The 15616-nt window shown below is 39.3% G+C and overlaps 1 protein-coding gene across 3 annotated transcripts in view; it reads right to left on the reverse strand.

Moving 5' to 3' along the window:
* The window catches only part of rbm20 (RNA binding motif protein 20), a 29701-nt gene extending 14209 nt beyond the window's left edge, over positions 1 to 15492 (reverse strand). The window contains exon 1 of one of the 3 annotated variants that reach the window (XM_049719718.1): positions 11335 to 15492. In XM_049719718.1, coding sequence (XP_049575675.1) covers positions 11335 to 11396 — 62 coding nt within the window. In that variant the 5' untranslated portion in view covers positions 11397 to 15492. Of the gene's footprint in view, positions 1 to 37; positions 184 to 267; positions 487 to 11334 lie in introns of those variants that run through there. The other 2 variants (XM_049719719.2, XM_049719717.1) reach the window with 2 other exon arrangements.
* Between the last annotated feature and the right edge of the window lie 124 nt (positions 15493 to 15616).

Below are 15616 nucleotides of genomic sequence, written 5' to 3' on the forward strand. Positions count from 1 at the left end.
ACAAAATTCCAACATGGATCAGTCGACGCATCCTCACCGGAGGAAATAACAAATTAGTGTTAGAATCTCCGTCCAAACCCAGAAAAGTCCTCCGGTGAGCCTGAGGAAACATGCTTCACACACCCTCCCATATCCACACACACGATAAAGCTTCACAGCCAGCCGCATGTCCCGCCTTGCCGGTGTTATCCGTCATAGTTCAGCATGCAACACTTCATTCAATCCACCACACTTGGAGCTACAAGTTTATGGAAGAAGCAGACGAACCTTTAAGAGGTGCAGCAAGGCTCCAAATTAAAGCTGTGACATGAAGCGACACACTGCGTTTCTGCCCAGAGTCGACCTCTACTCCCAAGCTGAGACAGATGCATGACTCGCTCGGCCCCTCATGTGATAAGACATGTACACCGGCTTAACATCACCGCGAGTGCTCTGCAGCCTATGCGAGTGACGCGGCCGGCCTCCGTTATTAACCAGCGGACAGGCAAAGGGGGCCCATGTGATGAAAAGGCACAAGTGGTCAGCTTGTGTGCGGGACGGGGGGCTTGACCGACACTCATTGTGACGAAAGTATTTTCAGAGGAGGCCGGGGTCATTCGGTGCCAGCTACGGTATGAGCTGCTGTTAGCCCGTGTGGAGTTTGAGGCACATTGCAGCCAAATTTGTGAAAGTCAAAATATTGTATTCTAATCCTATAAGTAAACAAATTGTTTTCATTCAAATGTCATTGAATGTAATTTTGGGGAAGTTGTTTTCATCCTTCACCGATTAACACTGACACTATTTTGTCAGTCTACTTACCAGCACCTCCCAGTATAACCCAGGATCATTTTTCTAGCAACTGAAGACGCGTGTAGGTGGAGACAGACAAATTCTCCAATACTAGATCAAAACACAGTATAAAATTCAAAGTCAACATTGAGAAAAGAGGCGAGATGGCAAACAAACACAAAATAGTGCACCCAATTGATGAAACATGGGGAGGTTGTGAAGGTGTTCCACGCTAGTTAAATGACTAATTGACCAATTTGTGGAGTTCCGGACTGCTTGTTGATGGGCTCAGAAATAACTATAAGCGCACGTCCATTGTCAGCAACATAGAAAAGTATTTATTCCTGACAAAAAGTCTATACAGCAAGCCAATCTCTAAACAGACCATTTTTTTGCTTCATTTGTATTCCACAAGATTTTAACCAGAATATCATCTTTAGGCTACTGGCGGTGCATAAAACATATTAAGATGTGGCTTGACTTCCCCTTTAATAGATCAGAACGATCACCCTTTTTTATTTTAGCTCAGAAGAGATCAAACTTTAAACTTATGGCACAGTCTTAAAACTAGTTGTTTTTCTTCTTCACTAAGCCACTAGATGGTGCCACATTTTACCATAAATGACAGAATGCCAAATGGGGGCACTTTCCTTGTTATCAACATATGTGACAAGTTTAATTGTTTGTTAGCGTGTACAGTGAATTAAATTTGATCAAATACATTCAAATAGGTTTTTGCATTTGGTTGTTGGGAAGCTTACTAAATTTTTTTCTACATTACTAGAAGCGGGGCGGCTCGGTGGCGCACTGGGTAGCACGTCCGCCTCACAGTTAGGAGGGTGCGGGTTCGATTCCACCTCCGGCCCTCCCTGTGTGGAGTTTGCATGTTCTCCCCGGGCCTGCGTGGGTTTTCTCCGGGCACTCCGGTTTCCTCCCACATTCCAAAAACATGCTTAGTAGGCCGATTGAAGACTCCAAATTGTCCCTAGGTGTGAGTGTGAGTGCGATTGGTTGTCTGTCTCTGTGTGCCCTGCGATTGGCTGGCAACCAGTCCAGGGTGTCCCCCGCCTACTGCCCGATGACGGCTGGGATAGGCTCCAGCACGCCCGCGACCCCCGTGGGGACTAAGCGGTTCAGAAAATGGATGGATGGATTACTAGAAGCAGTAAATGAGAAGACGAGACAAACTTTTACTCTGTGCAACATAATGTCCTTGATCATAGGGCTGAGGGGAATGGGGTCAGGGAGGTGAGAGACTTTGTAGCAATGTGCAGGGAAAGTCGCATATGGGGCGTGGTATGTATGATGCAGAGCAGGGTCGGCGTCCCTCACACCACATTTGGCTTAGTCACACTGGAGGGAGGGACGGACAGATGGACGGGTGCTCCTGATTTAAAGTACCCTTGTTTCGGGTGACACCCCCCTGCACGGCATGGTACTCATTTTACCATGTTTTGATATCATGGTGAAAAGTATACTTTTTTTTTTACTAGGAACCAAATTGTCAGGTGTATGTGAACAAGGTTGTGTTGAATTTACAATTTTTTCTTTCATCTAGTGGTTGCAAAATCCAGATCCAGATAATCTAATAATAATAATTTCCCAGTGCGTGCTAGTATGCAAAAGAAAACACCGTCTGTCTGCTGGAATGGCCAGCATGGCGCAGCACGGGCAGTCAAATTCCCAAACACGCAAAATGAGTTCACTTTGTGCTAACCAAGTCATTCTATGTATATTAACACTCGCATATACAGTACGCATATTGCTCAGTTGTTGTAACGGTGCCAGATGGGATCGTGAGAAACATGCAGGTCGGAGTAAACTTTGACAGCTGCCATCCAACTGTAAAACTTAAAGAACATACCAACAAATAGATTCCCTTGCCTTACATATACAATTAGGTTTTAACGTCTGCTGTCACTGTTCCCACTCGAATACATCAGAGTGGCACCTGCCCGATGGATTTGCCAAAGAAATTTAATATCAGTGCCCACATGCCATATCTATAAATTGCATATATATATATATATATATATATATATATATATATATATATATATATATATATATATATATATATATATATATATATATATATATATATATATATATATATTTATATATATTAATATATATATATTATATACATATATACATATATACACATATATAAATTATGTCACGTTCTGCATTTCGTGTGAGACTTGCTGAGTTTTTTGGGACAGTTTATCAACACGTATATCATCTTCTCAGAGCTACTATCGGGTTTAGTTAGTTGTGTGTTGAAAGTGATGATAGGGTTGGGCTACGAAAAACGGATGGGGTGCCGAGAGCAGGGTGAGAGAGTTTCCCAACATGTACATTGGTCAAATCATTTTTTTATGTTTTTTTTTTTTTTTTAAATATGGTCAGACCTGATAAAGAATTTAATTAATTGGTGGTTAATGAATGCCAAATTGGAGTGTAGAAATTGCTAAGAGGTGTGCGTTTAATCTAATACTGAGAGGTGAAGTAATGTGAGGAGTGGGGGCAGGACATGGTTGGCTGTGACAAGTGAGGCAGCCCAACTCTTTTTTTTGCTGCAGCTCTGAAACTTATTTATAGCCCACTGCCTGACTATACATAGTCAATTTCATTGGCTGAGCTATTTAGTGAAAATTATACAATTTTCTTGATTGAGACATCATTTATGTATGTAGTTACACTTGCTGTAACTGGTGTACAGGTTAGAATAAGCAGGTGCAGGACACACCTAGTGGAGTCTTCGCTGACTGCGCTCAGCAACACCAGAGCTAAACTGGTCGACGAGGCGATGTAGTCATAAATCCTTCCTTACCCCTCCTTCCATATCGGCACCATCTCATTTTCATTTTTACATCACTCCCATTCTATTCCAGTGCTTTCCAAATTAAAAGCAGCCGTTTAAGGATGGCCTACGAGGTTCAAACAGGTTGGAAATATTTTTATTTCAGCTGCTCTGTAAATTTTTTTATTTTAGCTGCTCTGTAATTTAGGGGCAAGAATTAGTGATGATTTTCAAGGATTTTTTTCTATTTTTTCTTTTATAATCATTATAAATGTAAGAGATTTGCAGACGCGTGGGTGGCGCTGCATTCAGTGAGGCATAGCCGGTCCACCAAATTCATAAACATGCTGAACTAGAACGATGCACCTATTTTGACACCAAGCACCAGTCTACCAAAAAAGGGCGCTCTGTGTTACATACTACATATTAAAAAGAAGGAAACTTGGCGCTGTCTGGTCGGACCTTATCCATCCTGTCCTTTATGAGCAAGTTTATCGACATGACTGAATACTCCAATGTCTCAGGCTCTGCAGTTTTGAATCGCAACACATGTGCTCTAAAATGTCCCAACTTGTAGAATTGGAGCTCACTTACAATTCTGCGGTGGAGTCTTTTCCAACATCACTCAAGATCATTACACACAGCCAGTTAAATTAAGCGCTAATGAGAGCGTTATACCTTCTAGAACTTCTTTAAGCATCTAGACTATTCACGTCCTCTGGGACTGGTATAAGTCAGTGCACCCAAGATAGCAACGAATTAATTAGTTACCGTGGTCGTTAGCTTCAAAGTTTTTCTTTTGTTGAGATACAGTCTGTATTTTTCCTTATATGATGGGGTAACACTAACATTTCCATCTACTGGAAAATATAGTGAACTCCCGTTTCATATCAGCACCAAGTTGGATCTTTATATGGCTTTGTTGAATATGTTGTTACCCATATCATTCTCTTTTGTTTTATTGTGCCAGAAAACCTGAAATAGGAGTGACAAAGAGCACACAAGCACGCCTCACATCTTATTTGAAGAATTACGTGAGCGAGAAAGTGAGAACAGCCGCTAGGGAAGATTTGAAAAGGTGCCCTTTGATAAGTTGAAGTGTTGATAAGTTCAAATATATTTGAAGGGAGTCGAAAGGGTACGTACTATATTTTTAAAAAAGTTTTTTTTTATCTCTGGAGCACGGATTGACAGCTATTACAGGTGTGTCCGATATCTATCAGACGCAATAAACGGCAGTTCACGACACTTTTCATCAGGAGCGGAAAATAAACAGGCTGAGATAGCTTCCGGTCTGCACACCTCAAAGCTTACCACTGCGGGTAGGCCGGAGGGATTGTCGCTGCCCCTCTATCTTCAAACTGATGACTTACTGACAAGCGGGTGTCTGAGCAGATCCAGACACACAAACAAACATGATCCCACTTTAATTCATGCCATGCAATCCATCGCTATGTGTGGCAGACTGAAATAGATGAGATTGTCATAAACGGTAAAATTGTCCTGAGTATCTCAAACTAAAGAACCAAAGCTTCTGCATGTGTGCAGCAGGGCTACTCTTACCTGAGGCGCATGTTATCGGCAATTAAATGATCGGATTTAACCTCGTGTTGACAAAAAGAAAACTTCCTCACTCACTCGCTCAACTTCTGCAAGTGTTCAATACTGTATCTGTAAAGACAATGTTCATGTCTCACATTTTGATTTCCTAGCATAAATGTGACAGAAAAACTAATGGAAAAAATGATTAATAAAATGCAGCTGTGGTGTACCCAAATACTTAATAACCCCCAGGAGACAAATGGTGAGCTCTTCGCTCATCACAACAGTTTACAGACACTGGACACATTCTTGCATATTTCATCACATTATAATATGTCATTGTGGTTGTCTCACACTGAAAACACTGGTCTAAAAAAATTTATTTGCCAATCAAAAATGTTATAAACCGGTCATAAAATCTCAATAACAAGTTGTGATAAATTATTACAAGGAGAAATTCTTCATTCTGCCTTGATTTGAGAAATAAAAAAACAAAACAAATTTGCATTAATAGTCACAGTACAGTTTTAAAGTGTTCTATGAATAAAGTCAAGATGAATAAGACGTCATGGAGTTAATCATAAGCTATATTCGTCCAGCCCTAAAACTTTATTCAACGCATGACAGATATTAATGAAATTGCTCAAGGAAAACCACAAGTGTGCGTTAAAGGCTGAATGCATGTGCGGCGTTTTTATAAACGTCCCATGCAAGGACACAAGGTGATCGTTCTCAGCTGTCGACAACTTTACAGAATGCCAGTGGTTATGTTCACCTGCTGCGCGTCTCAAGCGGCAGAGGCCAGTCACATGATTACACAGTAAATACCTGACATTTTTATTCATTAACATCGGTCAGCATCGTGGTGACATGGGCATTTGTGGACTCTTAAGGTTACTGTAGTTCAATCCTCCGCAGCTATCAAGAAAGCGTTGGGAACGTGGCGTACCCCATCGTTTGTATACGCCTCACCTTGTGACCCCATTCGTAATATTCCGCACAGAATCTAGCAGCTTAACAGCACTGTCTTCAGACACCCTGAAACAGGTGAAAATCAAACAGCAACACGATCCAGAGTTAGCCATTTAACATGTCTAAAAGCATCATATTGCCAACGCGAATCACACAGCTTTCATGACTGTCTGCAGTCAAACAGAAGTGTGAACAATTTGGCTGGATAAAAAATAGCCTCAAACATCATTGTGGAATAACTCATGTAACTTAAAACCCTTAACAACAACTAAGTCCATTCTGTAATGCTTTCATGCGTCATGAGCTGCTACAAATAAGTATTAGGAGTGTCTTTCACAAGTCTTGAAGGAGAGCATGAGAGAGAAAAGAAAATCAGAGCATTATGAAATAGTGCAGCTGTTGCAAGGCAATGAGCCAAAATTATATTTCTGTCAGGGCTCACAGAGTACATATTGAAATACAGGAACTGGGGTCGGTCGACAGTGAATTGTGCACATAACACAGCGGGGCACAGGTGTAAGTGAGAACAATGGCATTGTTAACACGGAGGTTTTTTTGACAGAGGTTCCATGGGGGGGGGGGGGGGGGGGCAAATTTACGGATTTTGTCCTTCACTAAAAAAAAAAAAAATGGTGTTGAATATACTTGATTTTATTCCGTCACGTGGTTGCGCAAAATAAAGTAATCTGGATCGAGATGTATTTTTAAGTAGACTTTACATCGACCTGAAAAACAAATTCTGATGATTTTATTGCGTGCAACCACTTGACGAATTGAGTAAATCCAACACAATATTTTTTTAGTGTACATGCATCTTGAAACCTTGCTGTGCTTATTTGAAAAAGCTTTTTATGCAGCTGTTTCTACAATGCAGTCTGTTGATGACAGTTTATTAAAAAAAAGGAGGACTTGTGATAACTGAATCTTAATACTGTCTTTCTAATAAATTTGCATGTATTCATTATATTTTAGATTTTTGCACATCTTCACCGGCGGGTGGAAACACCTATGTCTAATCAATTTAATTTTTTTTACGAATACATAACATTTTTACAAATATATTCAATTACTAGTCACTGATCAAAAAAATCTAATGTTTAAAAATTAAATGAAATGAAAAGCTCCCTGGATGCGATTTTATAGGCTCAACAAACATGCCTTTGTTGTTTGTTTGAACTATATATAAAAAAAGTAAGTTTAAACAGTTTATTTAGTTTAAACGTGTATTCAAACATACAATAAAATATATTAAAAATTGAGTAAATATATATAAAATATATTTAAATATATATTAAAAAAAACGTCCCTTTTTATAAAGGAATCAATGGTCCAAGGCGCGCACATCCCTAAACATATCTATTTTCAATTTTATTGCACACGGTGAAAATATGTCAACTATTCCAGTCAGGAATAAGCAATCTGAGCTACAGCATGCCTATAGCAATTTTAAAATTCAGACAAGAATTTTGTTGTTATGGTAATAAAATCTGGCTCTTGTTTTCTCTTAAAATATGTCCTGGGACTATTTTTCCTGCAGTTCCCAAATTGTTGATCAGGAAATGGTTTACCACAATCTAAACTGTAAAACCTAGGTCAAATGCCAGGGGTTTATCACCTTCAACCTTGGACCCCTTGACTACATAATTCTTCCACATAAAAACCTCAACAACGTCCACGAAAAAGCAAACTAGCGGCAAAAAATGCATTTGGTCTGGTTTGCTGCATATGCGGAACAAGCTTATCCCACCAAAGTCACGTCTTAGTCGATAGTTACAAATCCATCAATGTGCATGACATTTAAGAGGAAACAGCAACATGAATCCTCGGTTTTAATAAGTATCAAGCGCAGTGAATCATCACATGCATCCAGTATCTTGACACTCAACAAAGTTATGAGTCGGCTTGACATCCAATTAAACATTTAATCTCATTAAAGCCCACAGCAGATGACTTTTTCAAAGCTTAGTGGCATGACAAACAAACGACTCAAAAGCTGTTATAGTAACTATAGTGCTAAATTTCGATGGAGTCACATTTCCCTCGCAGGTCATTTATCTAGAGATTATGAAGAATTACATGATGGTAATTATCACTCGTCACCTCTTATCATGTTTGCTTTAATTCTTGAATCTCTTTCTTGTCTGAGTGGCTGGTTCTGCTATCTGTTATTCAGGACCTAAACATAGCCAGACCTCCACTCATCATCACAATGACAGAATTCGAGTCTTAATTCAATAATGGCTGACAGACTTGCTCTTTTGCTTTGTGGAACCAGCTTAATTGGAGTAAATCCTTTGTCTATAACAAACTGCATGTCGCCGCCTCTGTTCTTCTCTGTCTGCCCTTAATGTTCTCATAAGTATGTGAGCTCTGCCGTTCCAAAATAAGAGGGGATTTCATAGATTATCACCATGCAAATTCATCGAATATAAGCCAGGTTTTGGTTTCCACGTAAACGCAAGCATTTCGGAAATGCTAAACTGAAGCTACTCATTGCCTTCATGATTAATAATTTGATCTGGGGGCTTATATTAACTGATCATGGCGTAAAGATGGCCGCCATGGTTTGAGTTATCTGAGAGACTGTTCACATGCTTTGATAGGGGATATTGTTTTGGTTAGCAACAGAGTTTAGGAGATCAGTTGTGTGAGTGATTAAATGTTTGTGTGTGAAGGACCACAACTGAACCTCGATTTTACGCGGGTCCAGAATTTGGGAATGGCGTTAACTCCGTTTGATTGCCGTCCGTCACCCACACAGATCGATGTCTGTTGACATTTTAAATACAATATAATAATATATAATATTCTAAATGGTTGTTGTTGCATTGTCATTTCATAGTGAATGTCATATTTTCAGGAAACTATATTTTGATTAAATTATTATACAAGCAATTTCAAGGTCAAAAAAGATCACAAAACTGATTCTGACAAAAAAAAAGTATTTTATAAGTAACCACTTGCAATGACACTTTGTGCTAGCTAATATATGTGCGCTTGTGTGTTTTGCACCTGTGACATATAATAAATTGCTGCATTTCCTGTTTTCTTGCCCCCCCACATTGTGAAAGGCACGGTGCCATGAGCACATGTGTTTTAATGTCCCCTGCTTCAGCTGTTGGCTGTGGACATCAGAATCAGTATGGGACATAAAACAGGAGGTTGGTGTATGTGCCATTTCTACACCCTCCATGTCCTTCTGGGAAACCTTGGAGGTAGCATGCACATAGTCCATGCTCTAAATTTATACCGGAAGTGAGTTATGACTAACATAGTAGTTCTAACAAAGCACATGAAGGCAATGTTAAAAAACTAACAAAAAAATGAAATATAGCTCATTTGAACATTTAACAGTACGATTCGCTTTAGTAGTGGCCATGTGTCAACACCTCAAAGAACATTTGTAGCAGTGAAAGTAGGAGGTCGTAAGACTGCAGGAGGTGACGCTGTTTCGACCTGTCATTGCTTAATTTAGTTCTCTAAGCAATAGTCAAAAACAAACCATGAGTAAAGACATTGTTAGATAGCAGTTAAACGAGCAACAGACCCAATAAAGTTGTGAGGATTAAATGTTATGACCTTAATGCTCACATTACAACCATCCCTTTCAAGCTACATTTTTCGGGTAGTCTAGAATCCAGGTGGAGACGTGCCAAAAAAAATTTAGTAAAGTCACTGATCTGGCTGTGCTTCAAGCAAGTTTATATTGATTTCAAAGGAGTCCCCTATATGAGCTCAGAAAGCGATTTCAACCCCAACACCAATGTTCTACCATGTGAGGTGAGGGAAAGTTGCTCTTGGTCATGACCCGGGTGTTGTGACCCGTTGTGTTGTCAGTGACAAGGAGGTTGAGCGTCATATTATACATACTTGGTGGTATACTTGTTCTCAATAACCACCCTAAAGTTTTCCTTCCCTCTGGTGTGGTCACGTTCAACATGCACAATAAATATTTAAGGGGTCTTTTAAGACCTTTGGAGGCCTTGGGAGTGGCCACGGGGCAACTTAACCTTCTGTGACATACTGCCGCAATGATTTAGAGTTGGCAGGTGGGGCACCGGGGGGAAAGTCAACAAGTGAAACGGGAGGCTATGCGTTGAAATCAATGAAATAAGCACACGAGATCATACAGCACATGCAGTCAGAAAGTTAATGGCAAATGTTTTTTATCTTTCTACGATTTTGCATTTCATAAATATACCTATGTTCAAAAGATTGCCATGCCAACCATAACTTGTAACGGGATAATTGGTACATGACATGACAACTCGAAGCAGTGAAACTGAATAAGCACAACAAATCAAACCATGAGAAAAGAGCTTGTTTTTCAATGTTCAGAATTTTTGTTTTGAGACTTCTGTTCAAGTGAAAATCCTAGCCCCAATTAAGACTTCATTTAATTGTACATTATATTTTCCTCAAACATAATTTAATAATACCATCTATGTTTAAAATTTAATCGGACAAAGTTAATCTGAGACATAATGTTCTAAAATAAGCAAGTGAACTCCATTCAGCAGCTCACATTCAAAGGCAACATTCTAAACCATCATTGCCAAACGGTTATAAATTATTAGACATACAGCAGGAGCCCCAAAGCTACAGGAAAACACCAGAAACAAAATGCATCTATATATTTTGTAAATATTGGTACACACTGAAAAAAAGGTTTAAATTAAAACTTAAATTAATAAATTCAGTTTGCATTTAGTTTTGTGTTGTGTACATACATACGTATTACTCATTATAGTAAATATATTAACCCTTAATAAAGCACTTTGGTAAATGTTGTCATGAAGCAGCTATAATATAATTTGAAATGAATTATGTATGAGTAGATTTTTTATATTAATTATGCAGCATTATTTAGTATCAGCATGTAATCGCTGGCAAAATGTTTTTTCTGTCACATAAAATTAATATTTAAAATACATCTGAGGACTAAGTATAGTAAATAATGTATTAATAATAATCATATTAATAGCATTTTCAAGGGAGGTATTTTATTAACAGTAATTAATATTCTATACATTTTGTTCACATTGATTGTGACTTCACAAGCCCATGCAAAATATTAAAGAAATGCTTACATAAGAAAAATTAAAAATCTTTTTGCATTTAATGTTAATGTAGTGGACAAACATGCCAGAGCGAATGTACATATATCTCTCAAAACACCCCAGTAACATAATCAGAATCTGCATTCAATTAGTAGTTTCATTCAGGTTTGGACTTTGTCTTACCTTTGTGAAACTTCTCCAGTTGTCTCTGAGGAGTATCCACCACTTTGTCCTTTCCCAAGCATTTTTGTTCAGCCCACCTAAAAATATATCCGGGCTCCTACTCCGATCCAAGCACCACCTGCGGCTTTAACACCTCCTAAGCCTCAACCACTCGCAGCGGCAACTTTCAGTTCTTCTCTGGCTGCCAGGTGAGAAGAGGAAAGGAAAAGAAAAAAAAGATCAACACAGGACAAAAGGGCCACCCTCCTGTTTTCTATAAGCGACCTTGTTCTCAATTCGGTTCCCCGTGAAAGATGGGGCTATCAAAATAGGGTCTCTTCCAATGGCCACGGAAGATTGAGTGAATGGCTCTCTGGAGGGGGGGGTGGGCTCTAGAGAGGGCACAAGGGGGTTGAGTTGGAGCAGGCCAAATGGGAGTCCCTGGCTGGGACAAGCTCGGTACAGCAACGACAGGGACGAGAAATCCTCTCGGGCCAACACTGATTAGCACTTCCACGCTTACACATACAAACAGACGCATGTAAAGTCCGGCCAATAGTGGGAAGCAATGGTGTTCGGTGGCTCGGGAGGTACTGGGATCAATCTAACTGCTGAATCATACTGTACTATATGGAGTCAATATGTAATTGCCACACTATGGTCTCCCATAAAGGTGAGGCTTGTTTGGTAGTCAACTGAAAGATGGAGACAGGCACAAAGGTCAGTATTTAATTCTATTAATTTCAGGTTAGCAATCACATCAACGAGATAATGTTGGATAATCACGACAATTTATGGAGCATGAAGGATTTGACCAATGTAGTGTGCCATCTAAAAAAAAAAAAAATATACTGTATAGTGGTAAAATGTTGAAGTCCCCCGTAAAGTGAAATAAATGTTGTATAGATTAAAAACACAGAGTATTGTTAACAAAAATGGCAAAAACTATGTCTGTAGAAGCTTACACTTGCTGTTTTGGCAAAACAAAACAAAAAAAAAAAGACAGCAACAATTAGCCAGAATAACTTCAAACAAAAAACTGAACGGTCTTTAACTTGGATTCATGTCCATACATTGACTAAATGACACGATTTAATACTTTATGTCAAAACAGTCACCCCAATTAATTACAGAGGGTGGAATGTGCACCATCACCACATTGTCTATTTCAGTGACAAATGGCAGACTTGAGCAGATATCTCTTTCTGTGCTGACAACCATCCGGAAAAGCTCACTCCCAAGCGCTCTGTTATACAAATGTCCGTGTGCGACAACTCTATTTTGGGCTCGGTGAGAAAGCAGATACCACTGTAGCATCAACTGGTGTTGACAATAAGGCAAGCCGGAATGACGGAGAGTCTAGTGACATGATAATAGTCAAGTGATAAAGCCTTCTAAAGAACACCATCACGCCACTATTTCCCACAACAGTATTTAAGAATGCACAATCACTGTAAGCACTACTGTAATGTAAAAGTAACTGGATCTCACAGATTAGTAAAAAGTAATCATTTTGGAAATGACATCCAATTTCACATCATATCGTCTGCTTGAAGCCAAGAGAAATTGTGCAAACTTGATAACCCAGGTAAATAAATGGGAATTATCATTCCACTATCGTCACTGCTCACATTCATTTCAGTTCAAAATGAAAAGAAAAAATGATCTCACTACATGGATGACACCTGCAGATTAATGTTTGAAGTGTGATACTAAGATTTAGATAAATAATCACCACCAGTGTTACTTTGTATGTATATATAAAAGCATGTGGAAAAGGTTTATTACCTGCAGAGATCGAGCCGAGGTCACAGTGTACTGTAACTCACCAGTCCTGGAACTTCTCTGACACACCTTGCACTGTCCAAATACATTATGATCATTAACACAATGCATTGACATTCAATACACGGGTTGTATCAGAGCTTACATGGCATACAACCTATTATATTTTCTCTCATGTAACTCAGGTTACCAAATTATTTGAAACAGCAACATTATGAAGTACTACAGCTCTACAACATGACAAACAACTACAATAACAATATAGATTCATTTTGTATGTATTTGAGAGTGTCAGTGAATAATAAACATTATTATGTGGCAAAATATTTCATACAGTTACTATATGTTATGTTTAGTTTTTTTGGTGTGTGTGCATAATGGGACATTTTATACTGGTTGGATACAGCAACAATGTATATTTAAATGAAAATTTAAAAAAATTACAAAAAATACATGAACGCATGACATAAACTAGGTATGTCGGTACCAAAAGCAAAAATAAAATGCTGGTATTTTCTCTAAAATCTCATGCTGGTGCATGTGAGAATGACAGTGAAGCTGAACATAGACACGAAGGCGAGAATGTTTATTCTGCAGTGGATTTAAAATGACATGTGTGAAGTCATTAGATGGGATTATTCTGATAATTAAATCATTCTAATATTCTACCTTTAACCTCATCAGAGGCAGACTTTTATGTTGAGAGCCCAGAGAGCGACACTAGCTGTCCAACTAAAGCCGGGCAGACCACATGTGATACAAGTACATACGCACATGGCACTGAAGGTCAAATATCCTTACATTGAGGGTATCTATTTCAGTGTGCTGGTTTTCTGCACACCTACTAACTCATGAAAGTGTTTAGCTGCACAACTATATCATTTATATGATTCCTTAATGCATTTAAAGATGAGATGAATATCAACCAGTGTTAAGGATTTATACAAGATAATCAAGGCATTTTCTCTATCTAAAAAAAGTGACACTGGCGCTGGCATTTATGAGCTCACAAAGCCAACTTAAGCACATGCAATCACAGACAACACTGTAAATTCCATTGTTCGTAAGATAACATTTGTTTGCATATACCCTCTGCCTCCCCTACCCTTACCAACCCCTTACTGTAAGATCCTGCCACTGCATCGTCCGGCCATGTTACCAATGTTTGAAACAGATCAGATAATTAAAAAAAAATAAAAAAAGAATGACAGTGATACCAGTATTGCATCCTTGCAAATGATGTTGTCCACTTACTCTAAGTCTTTCCTTACATGTTTGATTTTATTGACTCTATCCCACCAAACTCTGTACCTCAACAGTATAATGTTCTTGTAATGTATTTAAAATTCTATCCATGAGTATAAGACAGCTGTTAATTTTACAACTTCATACAAGCCTATGATCAAGTTCCTAAATGAATACTGTCCTGTGGGTGTCACAGGCTTTTAGGTCGTCACATCCAACTCATCCAGGTGTATTTTGTGCTTTCAGCACTGCCCCCTGGCGGTCTGGAGTGATAAAAATAGAACCACGTTTTCCCAATAAAAAGTTGCTGCTGCGTTACACTTTCATTAATCCTATATACAAAGAGAAAAAAAATAAAAATAAAATCAACATTTAAAAAAGATAACATTTCTGGTTAAATTCTTGTTTGCTGTGAACTCACAGGCTAGGCTGAGAGCCGAAGATGAGCCAGGTCAGGTGGATGCGGTCTTGTGACAGGTTGATAAATCAGACGTCAGTGTTTCAGACAAGACCACCGCGAAGTGCAAGAACACAAGCAAAGTATTGGCAGGACTCAACACTGCCAGCTGTTAAACAACGAATTAACTTCTTGACTGCGACACCTATCACAACTTTATGCTTTTTTTGTTAAATGATGAGTGGCTTGTTTATGGAGCTATGGTCATTTGTTCTCCAGTTTTATGATAGCAGAGGGTAGCCAGGCTGGGGCTTTGAAGACATGCTGTTTATATTGCGTGAAAGAAGGGAGGGGCGGAAAAAAAAAGAGCTTTGGAACATGTTTGGAAGAGGACTTTGAGAACGTCTCGGGTGGGGCCAGGCGGCCGACAAGAAGCACGGATCTTCCCGATGGTGGCCATCTGTCATGTGAATTGGCAGCAGATTCAATAGTTTGCAGGCTTGTAAATGCTTGGCAAGCAAAGGCTAACGGGCGCACGGACATGAGGTGTTCTGTCAATATCGCACCCAGCTCAATGACATGTGGCCATCTGCTTTCCAACCAACTGCCTGTGAGGTCATGGTGGTTCACTCGGCCCAAAGACACCCACCAGTGCAGTGACGCCATTCCAGTACAAATGCATAATCACACTCAAACTTAGCTGGCCTCTGACACTTAAGCAGGTTCCATACAGTCAGGGCCATATAAATATTGAGACTCATTTTTTGGCTCTTAAAAAAACTCGACTTGTAGCAAGAGCGCCAAACGAGTGCGACGTAGGATCCCATCTGAGATGCAACACCACAGGAGCAGTGACAACGAGTCACTGCTACCGTT

The sequence above is a fragment of the Syngnathus scovelli genome, chromosome 5 (genome assembly GCF_024217435.2).
Source record: "Syngnathus scovelli strain Florida chromosome 5, RoL_Ssco_1.2, whole genome shotgun sequence".
NCBI lineage: Eukaryota > Metazoa > Chordata > Actinopteri > Syngnathiformes > Syngnathidae > Syngnathus > Syngnathus scovelli.